The following is a 17,003-nucleotide window of genomic DNA, read 5'->3' on the forward strand; positions in this document are numbered from 1 at the left end:
GGGCTCAATACCATACCATACCGTACTGTGCCCACCCCTAAAGGGGATTGATTGTTGGGTGTGGCAGTTGTCTAGGCTTCTGTGTGTTCTTGTTCAAGATATGACAGAGGAAGAAGAGATAATAGCAACACACCTGTTTGAAATGATGGACAAAGTATGTGTTGAGAAAAAATTCCACAGTGGAGGTGCACTGCCGGATGAGTCAATTGATCTCATCTCCAATATCTATAATTAGGTTATTTCGTTTCTTTTCTATCCTTTGTATCAAAATAAACAAAACCAATATTATATTCGGGATATAGGAAACTATGTGCAATTGCATAGCAAAACAAAATATAATTGCACAAAAGAGAGTCAAACAGCCTATCCTATATAAACATCGGAGGCAGACTCGTTACTAATTTGGGTCATTTTGAGCATTGTGTTTATACTGATTTGTACATTTTATCAATGCTTGTGTTTCATAGTAGCCTAGCTGGTGATTCATTCTTATAGAACCCATGTTTACATGATTTTGTTTCATATGAAATCCTATAGCAAATCTTTTGATTCTTTTAGAGAATACAAAAAAGTCTTAAGTGATTAAAATCCTATTGAAATCCATTACATTAAAATCATGTAATTACAATCTATTAAAATCATTTTACATCTTTGTCAAGAACTACTTTCTTATACTCTCCATCCAATTCCATCATGAATTTTCCACAGAACTCACATGTTTATATTTCAACAATCCAATAGAATCATGTTTGAGTACTAGCAGTCAAATTTTTTTTTTTTTTTCAAGGAGAATGTTGTGGTTGTGGTTGTTCGGTGTTATAAACAAGTGTCAACCCAAATTTCAATTGTCAAAATTTCATTGAAATTGAAAGCCCAAATCAATCCTCAATCATTTTCAAATTTCACAAAACCTACTTCCGTCCTAAGTTCCAACTCAGCACCAGCACTGGAACAACTCCAACAATGGCAAGCTCATTTATCAAGCCTAGAACTCACATCACTCAGTTAGATGTTAAAAATCCGGGTTCATACTTTCATATCCATAAGAAAAATATTATTTTTGTTGACAAAATACAAAGCCTTGTATAGGTTTAATAATTGCAGTCTTGTGTTTGGCTTGAAATACCAACAGTTTGATTTGATTCAAGGTAATAATAATGGCCCCGTTTACCCTTTTGATTTACACATAGAGATGATGAGTTATCTTATTTATCACTATTTATGGGTAAATCAAGCAACATCTTTTATACACAGATTATGAATATAAAATGCAGTGCACAAACAATCACATATTACATGCTTATAGCAACCAATGACACAACTTAGCTCTTTGCATGCTGTACTTGAAAATAAAGCATAAACATGAAGCATCATCCTTCTTTGTTGTCACAGACGTGCCTGCTGGTCGATGAATTTCAAGCTATAGGGGGATCCAACCCTGTTTTAGTTTGAAATTATAGCATAATTAGTATGAAACCCCTTTTAATCCCTATAAAAAAAAAACTTGTTCAATTCTTAACGTGCACACCTTGATCAGACCCATCTCGGTGCCACATAAGATAATGTCATTGGCCGTGAGGAGGCGGGTAATTCTGCTTCCTGCTGAAATTCTGCCCACTTTCAGCTGAGCCCGTGAAGAACTTTTGGAGAACTGATTTCAGCCAAGTGCATGTTATTTGTGCAACGGTCGAAATGCAGTTACTAGAACTTCAATAATCATCAGGGATGCTGTCAGAGGTGTTGGCAGAGATTCTGACCTACCCTTGTAACTGTTTGAATTGCACATGACCCCCGTCAATATCGGTAAAATTTCTAAACTCTTAATTTCTGCAGGAGATGGATTCATCAAGTAAAACAGTATTGCTGCCTCATGCACATCTCTTTTTAGAGCACTTGCCAAATCAGACAGCTGTAGACCTTTCTTCTTGGTGTCTTCTATAGCTGACTTATTTGCTGCAACAATACTGGTTAGTATGGTCACTGATGCCCTTATAACCATTTCCTCCTTTGAAGTTGAAATACCTGCTAGCAGTTGATCCAATATCATGTCTTTCAAGATAGCACATTTTTCTCCATTCTTTTTGCCTAATAGTTCATATATTGTTGTAACTTCTAAAGCACAATCTTCATCCCATTTTCCTAATCCTTCCAAGTACAATAGTTTTGAAATTGCCTTTTCAGTGATACCTAGTAGTTCACTTTTGGAATCTTTTGCAGAATATAAACTTACTAATTGCAAGAAAGCTTTTTGGGGTATGCAAATTCTGTTTTCTCCTTGAATTACTTCTTTGGTGATCCATCTGGTTGATCTTATAGTTCTTCTGAGATGCACTCTCATTCTCTACGTAGCAACTCCGAAGGATGTTTGGCTTTTCATCTCTATGTTCTGAAATAGTTAAAGTTAAATTGATTGGGCATCTGCTGCCAAGTAACATAGAATGATTTACTTCAGGGGCCTCTTTAGGCACTGAATCCTGCAGCTTCCTTTACAGGGTGCTTGGAGATTAGGAAAACATATTAAGCTCTGGCATTGAGTTTTCTATAACGAGGTTTGGGTCTCCAAAAGAGAAAACAGATCAATAAAGGTATAATTGTGAGTATCTATCCATCCATCCGAGACCTTAAGTTTGATTCTCCTCCCTCAATATCACTTATTAAAAAAATGGAATCAAAGATATTGGTAATTTAGGTATTGAAGCGATCTAAATATGTTTTCTATGTGACAACAATGTCAGAAATAAGATTCAGTTCAAATACCAACAGAAATAATGACAACAATGTCAATCAAAAATGTCCCTCAAAATCTCCAAGCAGTTCTGGAATTTGAATTCAGCTTCTTTGAGCAACATGGCTGGTCTCCGAATGGCTAGTTTGAAAGTTAGTATCTTGCTTTCCAAACTCTTGACTACTTTGTCTTGAGTTTCAGCTTGACCCAGATGTTCATTTATTTCTTTGGCCAACTGGGTCCTCCTTTTCTTAGCATGTTGGAGAGCAGTTTCCAACCCCTTGATCTCTGCATCGACCTTTTGAATCTCAGTGGCCTTGCTTTCCCATCCGCAATTGCTTCATCTCTATCAGTGTAGCTTTGTTGGAACCTTAAGACCGTGTACTCTGCATTGGAAGCCAAGTCTAGACTGTCATGATACTGGCTCAAGGCATCTCTCAGTTGCTCTAGCTGGTCCATGGCAAAACACAAGATCTCATAGAGCTTGTGATCAGACTGAGCTAGCACATTGAGGGCCTGATGGACTTCTGACATAACTCCAGAACTTCGGACATCATCAAAAGATCTGGTCATCCATTCCATCATGAATGTTTTCGCCTGGATTACACTACATTGAGTATTCGATGATGAGGACTCAATAGATTGCTTTAATTTAGACAGCCTGGTCAGATTGTTTTGAGCTTGTGAATCAGGATTGAGATCATCATAATCCTTGATCACGTAAGTGACAGGATGGTTAGCTGGTCCATTAGTAGTGGCATTAATGGGAGGAACATCCAAGGCAGGAGCAGACTGCAGCAGTAGAGAAAGTTTAAAGTCACGTTATCAAAAGATTAAAATAAATAAATAAAAATTAAAAGAACCAGAAGAGGGGTGAAATGACTTACTGAAGCACTTCCACAGGTCTCCTGAATGGGAGCAGAGGCGACACAAGGCTCATTTTCTGTGGCTTGTTCATCAGAACCTTCAACATGACTTGGAGAGGGTTGAGTATCAATCGGACCAATCTGCCCAACAGTGCCTTCAGGGACCTTCAGGTTAAGATGAGAAGCATTAGCCATCCATACCATCTCGATGATGGGGTCAAAAGCTTTGGAAGGTTGGACGACAGAGAGTCTGGGTTTGATCAAGTGCTCCACTGCTTCCATCTCTATGTTCTCAGCTTGAAGGGGCAGATTTTCAACACTTGGGAGCTGCAAAGAAAAAAATCAGGCATATCACTTTCTGCTAAGGTAAAAACAGGAAAGTTATCAAGGTTAAGCTTCACCTCTTGCTCGGAGTTGCCCAACTCTTCTTCAGTTCTGACACTTGTCTTTTCTGATATGACTATTTGTTGGGTCATGGTGGAAGAAGAAACCTCCTCCTAGAAAGCAGAACAAGGAGTTAATACAAGTTTAGGGCTAACATAAGGGAATGAATTGAGAAAGGCTGATTGAGTTACCTCTTTTGGGGGGACAGAACCCGTGTCTTCACTCTGATCAGCCATTTCTTCTTCCCTTACCCCCAATTCATCAATGTTGGTTTTCTGGGAGGGATGCATCAGTTGGTTTATACGTTTGAAAAAGATTGATTAGAGTGATTCTCCAATAAGTATTTTATGTTAAGGATTGGTCACATATTTCTAATCTCGACTGTTGGATTGCATGTATGCATTTAAATATACCAAAACATCTAATGAATGCAATCCAACAGCCGATATTAGAATTATCTAACCAATCAGAAAGGCATTATATAGCAAGTTATGGTTAGCATGGAAATAAAACTACAAATACCTCTGAAGTAGAGGCAACTTGTGTCTCAAGAACCTCTGATTGAGGAGTTGTATCTATAACTGTATGAGACTGCAAGCAAGGGATGAGTTTTTAGAAACAAGAAAAGGGCCAATCAATGGTTCAGCAAAAGAGCGAGTTTTGTTACCTCTTTGTCAATCGGACTGGTTGAAATAGTCTCATCGATCACTAGTTTTTGAGAGGAAGATTTGGGGGAGATTGCAACTTGATTTGATGCCTAAAATATGGTAATAAGATCAAGTCAGAAGAGAATCAAGAGACCATTCAGAGAAGTCAAGGTTGAGAGCCAATACCTCAGTGCCTTGAACAGAACTAGCACTTGCATCTGCCTTCTCTGCATTAGGATCTGGTACAGTCTCTTTGGGCTAGAAAATTACAGAAATGCAAGGATTATATATAATTAAGGAAGATGCCAAATAATGGTTTGACAATGAACAATTCCAACTACCTCTGGATTAGAGGGAATTTGAGTATCGGAAGCCTTTGGTTGAGAGGCTGAGCTTAAAATTGGTTGAGGCTGAAAAAGATAATCAAATGGATCAACCAACTAGTGAATTAGCAAGCAAAATAAAGATCTAAAATGACCAAAAGATAGTCATACCTTAGAAGTAGCAGTTGAAGGCATATCTGTGCAATGTTTCTCACCTATAGAGTGACTGGCCACGCCCCCAGCATCACTAGGCTTATCAGATGCATCACCAGTCTCTAATGGTTCCACCACATCTGAGTTCGATGGCAGGATCTTAGAACTATTGGCTCCTGATTCAACAGATGTATCTTGGGAAGCTTGTAGTACATGTGGTTTAGGAAACAATTTCCTCAGTATGTCATCCCTGGAACGGTTGGCCTTCATGTCAACAAATATGGCATCTGAACATAAGAACCTTGAACAATCGGACCCGAAACTTGCAATTACCAAAGTATTACCGATCTTCTGAAAAGCTGCAGCAAGCACACTCACATTTATACTAAAAGATTTGTGTATCCTCCTCCTCTTAAGGGCGTCATAAAATTCCCATGGTAGCTGCTCAGTGATATAGTCCCTCCCCAGCAAATCATAGAGTATATCTTGACCCGTACCAAAATTCACATAAACCAAGCATAACACAACAACAAATCTCAATATGAGCTGCGAATAATAGTTCTTCCAATTTTCATTGGTCTTTTTAATCCAATCAACCATATCCCTCTTATTAAAAACACACTCCCGAACTACATAAAGGATTGCAACCAAAGATGGTTGCACATCAGCAACTATGGAACTTACGTCTGCATCTTCTTCTTGGTATATCAGCCACTCAATAAAGCAAGAACTTGTAGTGATAGCATAACCCTTGAAGCAAGTTGCCCAAATCACAAGGCGCTCCACAAGGTACAAAAAGCAACCAGGTGATATGTAATCATTAAAAACCCTCCAGTTCAGATTATAAGTATCAACCAAAGCATCACAAAACTTCAACATTACAGACACCTCTCTCGGTTCTTGACTGCTGTTTCCAGGGCCAATATTCCCACAGAGATTCTCAATGAACTCCTCCCATGGCTGGTGGCAGTCCAGTTTTTCCACAAGCTTCTCGTATAGTTCACTATTCAGCTTACCGGACCCGAGAATAACCATTACAAGCCTTCCAATTTGCCCAAAAGACAGCTCCGTCTCGGAGCTAGTGTACTCAACTATTACTTGTTCCAGCGCATTCTTTAGAGCATCAGTTCTTCTGAGAGAAATCATATTCTCCTTCAATGAACTCCTCCAATCCATAGGAAATATGTTCGTAACAACACTCTCAGTTGAAAACTTTACAAGTCTCTGTAATCTCTCGGTATCTTGATCCCTTAGCTTCAAACATTTGGATTGCAAAAGATATACTGAGACCTCACAAATATGGGTAAGGCACCTGCTTTGGCAAAACACTGGATCAGCATTCTCCTTTGGAAACTTGTAGTAAAGATTTTCAAGCTTGTCCAAAACTTTCATGCCAACAGAGAGCATTTCTGAACTCCAATATTTACGAGCAGCTGAGACAAGCTGGTGAACATCAACGGAGACCAAATTTCCATGTTTTTTAAAACATCTTTTGTCCAGACCTCGAATCCAATAAGCATCGGATATGAGTAAAACATAGACTGGACTAAGATTATGATACAACCTCCACACTCCTAAGTAATCAAAACAAAGATCCCCGTAGCTTTTGTATTCATTAACATCTTGGGTTTCAAGGCATCCTAGATATTCAATTATTAAAGCAATTTTATCCTTCCAAAAATTCCAGAAGTAAATCAGTGAATCTATAGATACCTGATTTTCAGAGCACTTCATCAGATCATCATCATCAACCAACTTCGTTTCCCACACATACTTATTGGAGCTTGAAGAAATATGAGCATCCAATATTTTTCGAGCCGATAATAATTCACCTCTAATACTCTTATGCCTCTGACAAACACTCATATGATTTTTTATCAAAGCCAAGTCACTCTGCTCATTTAACAAAATGTCAACCTCAGTGCAAACAAGTTCAAAAAAGCTTTCTGTTTTATTCTTAGCAAATGACTTGGCTTTTGATAAAAGCTCCTCCTTTTGTGAAATATGTTGTATGGGCCAGCCCTTTCTGCCATTTGACCAAAGAGAGTTGGCAAGCACATAGAATAGAATATGTAATGACGCTTCTCTGGACTTGCCTGCCTTTTCAAGAAAATCAGCTTCGATTAGAATATCGCCTTTTAGCTTTGCGATTTCGGCTGCTTCAAGATAGTTTCCATGTTCTTCTTCCAACAAAAGAAGCTCATCAAGGATATCTAACTTCTTCAAAAAGTTCCGCATCAAAATTATAGAATCAAAAGCATTAACAAATTTCATCATGGATCTGTTATCTTTCAACTCATAATAGTGAAGTGCGCAGCTCTCCAGAAATTCTTGTTCAATTTTATCTATTCCTTCATCTCGTCTAGCCACAACACAGTCCTCTGTTGCATGCTGTTTCCAATAATTGATGTATTGCAAACCCATTTCAAACAGTTTTCCTTTGGCACAAACAGTGAGACACTCAGAGAAAAAATTGCCCTTAGCATACGCATCTGCAGCATCTTTGTAGCATCCTGCTAGTGAAAAACATTCTGCAGCTCTTTCCAGATCAGACATGCCACCTTTATCCAAATAAATCCGAGCTACACCAATACAAGTTATAAAATGAGAACAAATTTATTACAACCAAAATTTTGCAGGCTTCGTAGCATTATGGAAGATTTTAAATGATGGTGAAATAAAATCTTGTACTTGAGACAAGCAATATAACTGCATTTTATATGTTTCAAATCTATTTAGGCTAAAGATAATAGATGTCAAATAGTTATACCTGCTCTTTCATAATCGCCCAAATCAGAGAAACATCTGGCAGCAGAATCTGCCTTGCCTAAAGCATCAAATATTTCAGCAGCTTCCCTAAGAATGGAATTGGCCTTGTCAGGATTTGAAGTTCGCATACTGTCAGCCATAACTATAAGATTGGCAGCTTTGGAACTTCTTTCCCAATACGTATCACCAGCTCTTTGAAAGCATATTATGGCCATTTCATAGTTATGTTCATGATAAAGCTGCGAGGAACAATATGATGCTTGTAATACAAGGAATACAATGATCATGACAATAAGAATAATATAAATTAACTAATAATCCTACAACAAATGCTTTATAAGGAGAAAATTATGCAAACCTTTATGCCCTGTGATTTCCACTCCTCTGGACTGCTTGCAACTTGCATTGCCTGTGCAAGTGAATCATCCAGTTGCCTAACCTGTACAAGACATTTCTTCTTCCAATAGTCAAACATAGGTTTGGAGAGCTCTTCTACATTCTCACAAATCCACAATCTCTGTCTCGTACGAGTAACAGCTACATATAATTGCTTCAGTTCAGAGCATAAGATGTTGTGCTTGGCTTCATTGAAACTTGGAAACCGCTGAGGTAATGTTGGGTCAAGCAAATCTTCTTCCTTCATGTAATCATATATTACCCTCCATTGATTTTTCAATGGTGATGAGCCAAAAAAGTTATACAAGAGTACGTCCTATAGAAGGCACATGGATGTCATGAATGAACAAAAATAAAAACCTAAAAAACATAGTAAAGATCTAAAGGACTGAATGCATCACAATTCAATAAATATAATCACCATGAACTCGAGGCCCTTGCACTCCACAATGGTCAGGACAAGAGCATGCTTCCCAACAAACATGGAAACTTCTTTCCTAGCAGCATCATCTCGCACCAAAATAACCTGCTCTGCACCGAAGCCAACTATATTTCCACTACCAGTTGCACTATTTCCAAATAATTTTATGATTGCATTTTCATTTTCTCCATATTCAAGCAAAACTGGAGCTTCCCCATATATAAGACTGGTTTCAGGTTTTAAAACATCAATATAGTGGGGGAAAAAACGATAAATTACTTCAACAATGCTCTGTGATAACTTCAGTACACCAGTATGGGTACGAAAATTTTGAGTCAAATGGAACATTTTTGAAATTTGTCCTTTTTCTTTTCTTTCTTCAAGCTTATTGCTTCTTGATTCCAACACAAACTTGTTGTGGAATAGATGTCGTATGTCTTGGAACCTAAAATCAATACCCCTTGCAATTGTCTGTGCTGTATCACCAGAAAAAATGAAACCCTCTTCAACATTACTGCACATATGTTTGAAAAGAGCAATTTGACTGATTGTAAGATCTTGAACCTCGTCTATATAAACAAAGTCCATTTGATCACCCCCATACTTTTCATGCCTCAGACGGCGGTGAAGATCAATTACAAAATCAGCCAGATCAAAATCACCATTTTCCATCTTCATTTTTTCATAAGCCTGAAATATATCATATATTTCTTCTCTCTTTTGTTTGCTTAAATTGGACGTTCGACCCTCTGACAATTGAACATAGTCCTCGCGTTTGAGTTTACCATCACCTGCTTCTATGGATCCCAAACCACCTTTGATATGAGATATTATCTCTGTAAAGACTCTTGAAGCATCCAGCTTCTTTGTTAACTGGATATTAAAATGGGGCCAGTAAGATGAACTGAATCTCTCATACGTAACCTCCTTTGTCCTTATAAAGGTCTCCAATGCAACTGATCTTGAACTTTGCAATTGACCGTGAGTAAGTTTTGTAGCATCAAGGAATCTTTCGAAATATGAGTTTGTTTCCCTCATTTCGGCACTCGGTGTTCCATCAAGCATCATCAAGAACTTATGGAATGTTATGACAAGAGGATAAGAGTTGGGAGGAATATCATGAAAGGAATCCTTAATATCCTTGAATTGGGCTTCATCCTCATCAAAATCAGCCATATCAATCAAACTCCTTTCGGTTGAATCACTGCCACCACCACATGCAAAACTGTCAACGTGCAAAAGTTAGCAACTTAAAATTATGCTCTTCAGGTGGCTGATGCGATGTTGATATTTATTTATACAACAATTCAAGTCAAGACCAAGAAAGAAAATTTTGCTTGAGCAACAGAAATCAACGTTCCTAATAATAAAAATTATGGTACATACGCGCCCTTAAAAGAATAATATTATTGTATCACGATTCACAATATAATAACTTACAATCAAACAAAATAAAATAAAATGCAGTATCTTTTTGTTGAATGATCCACGCACCTTTTTAAGTGTAAAACATGTTTCTTGATGGCAAAACACAGTTTTGGACTCACGGTCACAAAAAGCTGGCGTAGTAGAGTTCTCTCCATAGTAGCTGAAGAACTCTGGTTAATGCTATTTTGACTACTATGGCATCCTTGCACTGCCAATTGGTGACATTGTTCATTCTGAAATAATTTCATTGTTAAAACTGTGGTCTTTCCTGTTCCTGACCGTCCAACTATAAAGCTACTTCTATGATAACGCATAATCTCCATTTCCTGGTCTGTAACTTCAAATGGCAAATCCAACTCTCTACCCTGACGGTCGGACAGCAAGTGGTTTACTACACCAGATGACAAGGAGTAAAATTTCATGAGCAACAAACTCTCGCTGACCTGTGAATTCTCAACATAATTTCTACCATCAGAATCATCATCACCGACTAAATCACTCTGGTTTTCAGTGATGCTAAGATCCTTGAACCGGGGAACATCCAAAGAGAGTGGCCAGCTCTTAGGAACTTCCAAATCACTGGTCTCAAATGACAAAGAGAAACAAAAAATTACTTTAGAATTTCAAAATATGACCAAGTATTTGTATCTTTTTATGATTCCAAAACGGAAGCATTCATTATTATATATTCAAATATGTTCAAAAGAAAAAGCTAGAATGCAAAACAACATACCCCTCAAGGCATTTCTCGTTGCACCGATTGATAAAATCATCTGTATATCTTTTCAAAATACTCTCTAGACGATTTACCAATTTTGGAATATCCTGTAGAGGCAATATGTCCCAGATCTTTAATATTTGAACGTATTTCACATCCTTTTCAATGTCAGTTGTGCAAACAATATATAGACCTTCAAATTTATATTGTCTCAAGATTGGTGGAGAGCTTCCATGAATTATCCCGACATTTTGGTTCTTGGGTCTCCAACCACTAGAAAGCTTCAGTAGAAGATTTAATACAGACTTCTTCAGACGGATTGACTTTAGCATTTTGAATGACTCCAGAAAATTATCACTGAAAAGTACCTAAAGATAATGGATTGGGGGAAGAAAAAAAACTGAGTATGGATGTACTAGATATTCCAATTTCAGAACAAATATTGAGAAGTTGTATACAATCATAAATTACTACCTACATCTTACCTTCCATCTAGAACTTCTAAAAAGTATGCTGTCAGCATTAAGCAGCTCATCAAATTGTTCAAACTCTTTCTTCACCTCTAATATGGCCTTGGCCAAGTTTTTGTCTTCATCAGCATTAAAGAAGCATTGACGACTTTTAGCATCAAGGACCAAGGCCTTCCAAACAGATTCGCTATCGAGTAGAGTTCTTTCATGTCCTAGAATCCAAAGACAATGCCTGAATTCATGAGGCAAGAAGACTAGTTATTTATTTTTAACAAAAAAACATTAATAATGATGCAAAACATACAAGTTTACATAAAAACATACCTAGCCCTTGTAAGAGCGACATTAACTCTTTGTGGTTGTGATATAAAATCAAGGGATTGAACACTATTAGATCGGACAGTGGACATTATAATTACATCCTCTTCCCCACCCTGGAACCCTTCAACCGTCCTCACATTCACTGTAAAGCCATAAATCTTTTCATACTTCTGTCGAAGTTTGTCCTGAACTGCAACTACTTGAGCAGCATAGGGTGATACCACCCCAATACTGAGTTTCTTTTTTGAAACCATCCATTCTGTATTCAAAGAGAAATGTTCAGTGTTATCCAAACCAAAAATATTGAATTGAGAACATGACCATGACTCCCCAGCTAGACATACCTTTGTACAGATTCTGCAGTAGTTCAAGAATAATAGAAACCTCCACCAAATTTTTTGGACTATGTCCATCCTCATTCTTCTCTTCCATTCCACCAATTACATTTATAAAAGAAAAAGGACCAAACATTGACCCTGGAAGATAGTGTTTCTCATGGCTTCTGTTTTTAACGACTGGAGCGTCTAGGATCTGGTGATTATAGAAATTTGAATTTGGGAAGAAACTTATGGAGGGATGCATTCTGTATTGCATATTCAGAAGGTGTTTTGAGTGACCCATTATGCTCAACCTCTCAAACAAGCTTCTAGAAAACCCAGCCTCATTAGAAACCTATGGAAGAAAAGAAGTTAGATATAAACACAAATGAATAAAAAGTTATATATAAACACAAATGAATTAGAAGTGGAATGAAAAATTGCAATAAGAGAAACAAAGGATATATATATATGTATGACCAAGTAGCATTGACGTACATTGCTTTTCACCGTAGCTGGTAACTGACATTCATCACCAACAAGAACAGCATGCTTCACGCCTGGAAGTTGCAGGGTTATTGTTGATTCACATTCTTTCAATTGTGCAGCATCATCAATAACAGCAATTGTCAGTGGCTCCATTTCCACTCTATGCAGCTTATAGGAACTTGACACGGTGCAAAATATTAAGGAAGCTCTTTGAAAACAGAATTCCATTAGAGATTCTTCATTCCTAACATTTGGAAGGTGAAGTCTACTAAGAGAATCCTGTAGAGTACGTAACACTGAAAGGCATTCTCTTATCTTGATGCCCAGCAGAAATGTGTTATCTACAAATGATGACTCAGCCACATTTTCAAATTTTGAACGAGAGCAAAGGAGTTCCAATGCTTCAGAAACAACATTATCTTGGACCAATAAAAATTCAATGGATTCCACTAAGCATATGAGTGAAATCATGTTTTGGAAATTATGTTCCGAAATGTAATTTTTGGCTATATGGGTACATAAAGTAGAAATGCAATATCTTAGTGGTAATGCAGTAGAAACAAATCTGTCTCTGAAAAATTCAAGAAATGATTTGCACTTCCCCTTGATAAGTTCAGTGTCACTTCTGCATTCTTTCTCTTTCAGTTCAGTAACACCATTATGTTCTTTCTCTTCAGTTAACTCATTTTTCAGGAAAACGTGGTAATGAGAAACACAATCTTCAAGAAAATCTATCATGGAAGCAAAGCAACTCCTCCAACCAGTCACTGGCCCCAAGCACTCACCAAGCTTTTTGACACGGTAATTCAAATATATATCTTTAATGTGTGCACCAACTTTAAGTCGCTCCTTATTCCCAAATAGAAGAACTTCTCCCAAAGAACAGAACAAGGACTTGGACTCTGCTTTAGTTACTATCTCTAGAAAACGAGAAGCAACTTCAGTTATTGCAACATTCGTTGGGGCGCAAATAACAGTCCTACATTTCATCTGTAACAGAGTAAAAAGCAAAGTAGCGGTGGTTTTAGTTTTTCCTGTCCCTGGTGGACCCCATATAAGTTGCACAGTAGACTTGGAATCACAATGCAGCATTTCAAGACATGCCAAAACAGCCCCAGTTTGGGACTCATTCAATCCCGATGATGAACTCTCAACAAACCACTTATCCAGGATGCCATCAACTGTTTCGGAACAGAGATAATTGTTTTTCTGAGCCTGTTTACCAAACAAAAGATTTTCAGTCAATTGCAGCAACAAACGCCATTTTTCTTGTTACACTTTAAAGAGGATGATAATGTGTCAAAATTACTAGAGCAGCATTATATTTAGTTATGAAAAAAGTAACACTGATAATTTAGTATGCTGTGTGGTGGTGAGTATTACTATTAAATTACATCTTGGATCATGTACATTTTGGTGAAGTTGGTGAAGGCAATCTTGAAGGTCTTACCATGGAATTGGTGCACAAAACTACTTTGATAATCTTCTGGTTTCCGGACATGCGCAACGCTTTCCATATTCTGCCATTAGGGATTAAATTTACCAGGAAAACCAAAAATAGTGATTTATGGGTGCCATCCTTGACTTCAAACTCTCTGGATGCCTTGACTTTAAAATAAAGAGAAGTAGTATCATCCTCGTTCTCATTTTCTGAGACATTAGTGACTGAAACAAAAGCCCAGGACCTCCCTACCCTTTGTAAATCAGAAACAGTTTTGGGTTTGGCATCTGCTAAGACAAAAAGATCCCCAGGCAAAGTTTTGTATGGTTCCTTGCCGCGATCACTGAACCTGTTTCTCCAGCAATCAACCTTGATATCATATACATTTTTCCTGTAAGCCCCAACCCCATGAGGATTGCATTCTTCAAAACCAACCACTTTAGCAAATGGTGCTCTGTCAATAGTTTCCATACTTGAATGCACCTGTGCTCGAGTTTCTTCCAATAAAGGATGTATATAAGACCCAAAATATTGCCAAACCGAATGAAATGATTCAGGAATCTTTTCCACCTGAGACAGTAATAAAAAAAGGTTCAGAATAAGATGACAAACGATTCAGGAAACTTTACGTGAACGAAGTGCAAGAAAATACCTGGTTCTTGTAAAGATTTTCATTGAAAATGTCTTCAAGCGACCAAGAAAACACGATATCACTGAAACGTTCTGTTTTAGCTTCCTCCATCTCCTCTCACTCACTCAGTCACTCTCTCTCTCTCCCACACTTGGCTTTTTCTTTTCTTATATGCATTCAGTGTAAGTAAAGCATATGATTTTCAACCCAGTTCACAAAAACCCACTTCAATAGAGAGATAAAAGGATATATTGGATCTTTTCTTAGTCACAAAGCTAGGCAGAGAGAGAAAAGATATGCACATGATCAGTGTCAATCAAAAGAGAAAAAGAGAAGTCTAGGAATCTTGATAGTACGAGGAGCACTGTCATGCATTACAAGAAAGATACATACAAAAACATTAGCATTTAGCAATCCTTTCACCCAAAAGAGAAGGCAGCTTCCATTCATCAATAAAAGAAACGCCGAAAGAGAAGTGGTACTACTCGGGGTTTCTACTTAGCGGGGAAGTTCTTTTGAACAATTGGTTGGTCTGTACACCCTCTTGACCATTTGATCTTAAAGGTTTCTCTTTACTTCGACCCAAAAAAAGGTCCTCTCTTTACACTTCGATTATTAAAAAAAAGGCAAAAGTATTCGGACAGTCTTCTGCTTTTCAAAGAAAACTATGAGGACGCTTGGGGGACGTCAAATACAAAATGTTAAATTTGAATTTGATGGTTTATGTGCCAATTTGGCTTATATTTTTAAATCAAATAGGGTCATATAATACATAAAGTTTTAAATGATATTAAATGATAGTAGGGTCCATAACTGAAAAAATATTAAATGACATCAAGCTTTTTGATATGTTATTTTGACATATCTTCTCTGTTGGAGCAACTTTAACATTTAATTTTTGTCATTTTATGTCCACATAGCAATTTGATATATTAGTTGGAGATGCTCTCGAATGCAAAATATTAAATTTGAATTTGATGGCTTATGTGGCAATTTAACCCTTTGAAAAAAAAAATTAACTCCACCTGAAATGTCAAATATCATATTATTTTATTATATTTTTAAAAGCAAATTGGGCTTATATGATGCATAAAGTTTTAAAAGAAAGTAAATGAAAGTAGGATCTATGCCTAAAAAAATATTTAAAAAATTTTGACAACAAGCTTTTTGATATGTTATTTTTGACATATCTCTTCGAACCTTTAAATCTATGTAGGATTTGACTACTCAGTTATAGCAACCTTAACCTTCAATTTTTGCCATTTCATGTCCACGTGACAATTTGACATATCGGTTGGAGACGCTCTAAGCCTCTATCTATTGTATTATTTACAAAATTTCCATCCAAAGTACTATCGTGTATTTTGACACTACAAGTCGGTCTAGGTATTATGACATCTCATTCTCCAACAGTGACATTGACCATGGGTGCATGTCTTTTGTTACAATCATTGATCTCTAATGGAGTTTTTTTTTATTCAAACATAAAATAAAATGAAGTCATGAAACATGGAAAGCCTGCCCAAGAGTGACATGCCACGGATATTATGTTTAAAATCATTTTCTCTTTTTGTTTTTCTTTTTTTAAAAGTGGTTTCATAAACATTAAATAAATAATAACAATAAGGAAGCTCTATCTTCGATAAAGAATGAGAATGTTTCAAGAGGTGATTCAGTAAATCTTTGGCAAAAGTATTTGAGCTTGCTTTAGAATATTGTTTTTAATCATGTCCTTAAAATTACATGTGGTTATAAATCATATTAAGGTTTGACATAGTCAATTTGTACCATAATATTATGGTTTGCAATCAGTGGCAAATCCATGAATTTTTCAAAGCATGTGCATTTTAAAAGTAAAAATTCAAAAGAACAAGCAAGGTCCAAGGTTCAAGTCTAATATCCATGTATTGTTAAAAAAAAAGGCTAAAAATTAATTTAGACAAATCCAGAATTTAAACAATACTAATGATTCATAATTAAAACAAATAAGATTTTATGTATATTACTTTGATTATAGTCTATATGGAATATCAATATTGAACAAAATCCATGTCAACACAATGAGTTTACCAAAATTCATATCAAATATGAATAAAATTCATGTCAATTACATAATTAATCTAACAAAAGTCAACCTTAATCTAACCAAAATTAATATCAATTAATCTAACTAAAAGATATATCACAAGATACTATTATAAGATGTGAATTTTTTGACACACATATGAACTTGGCTCGTCACGAGTCTTTCTTCTTCCTTGAAGAGCCTCTGCTAACTTTAATTCTATAAAAAATTCAAAAATTCATAACTTTGATTGATAGTTTTCTCCTACATGCTCGTGATCAATCTAACATATTCAAATAGGAAGAATAAAAAAAGGGTTTTAATTTCATTTTATTAGAAAGAGTTCTAACGTTTTCCCATTGCCTTGCTAATTAGAACCTAATGGACCATATAAAGGAAGAATAAAAAAAGGGTTTTAATTTCACTTTAAATGATTAAC

The 17,003-nt window shown here is 36.5% G+C and overlaps 1 protein-coding gene across 1 annotated transcript; it reads right to left on the reverse strand.

Annotated features, from left to right (window-relative positions):
- Window positions 1-2,654: 2,654 nt before the first annotated feature.
- On the reverse strand, window positions 2,655-14,717 carry LOC103323024 (uncharacterized). The gene is made up of 20 exons (XM_089046866.1): window positions 14,521-14,717; window positions 13,878-14,438; window positions 12,437-13,642; window positions 11,966-12,293; window positions 11,625-11,880; window positions 11,316-11,532; window positions 10,846-11,198; window positions 10,179-10,691; window positions 8,685-9,909; window positions 8,226-8,579; window positions 7,869-8,106; window positions 5,117-7,680; window positions 4,964-5,032; window positions 4,809-4,880; window positions 4,643-4,732; window positions 4,498-4,566; window positions 4,167-4,250; window positions 3,993-4,088; window positions 3,613-3,918; window positions 2,655-3,517 (listed from the first exon to the last, which is right to left on the reverse strand). The coding sequence occupies exons 1-20, from the start codon at window positions 14,608-14,610 to the stop codon at window positions 2,945-2,947; spliced, it is 9,264 nt and encodes a 3,087-aa protein (XP_088902992.1). The 5' UTR covers window positions 14,611-14,717; the 3' UTR covers window positions 2,655-2,944.
- Between the last annotated feature and the right edge of the window lie 2,286 nt (window positions 14,718-17,003).

This window comes from Prunus mume, linkage group LG2, assembly GCF_029339155.1.
Source record: "Prunus mume cultivar Tortuosa linkage group LG2, ASM2933915v1, whole genome shotgun sequence".
Lineage (NCBI taxonomy): Eukaryota > Viridiplantae > Streptophyta > Magnoliopsida > Rosales > Rosaceae > Prunus > Prunus mume.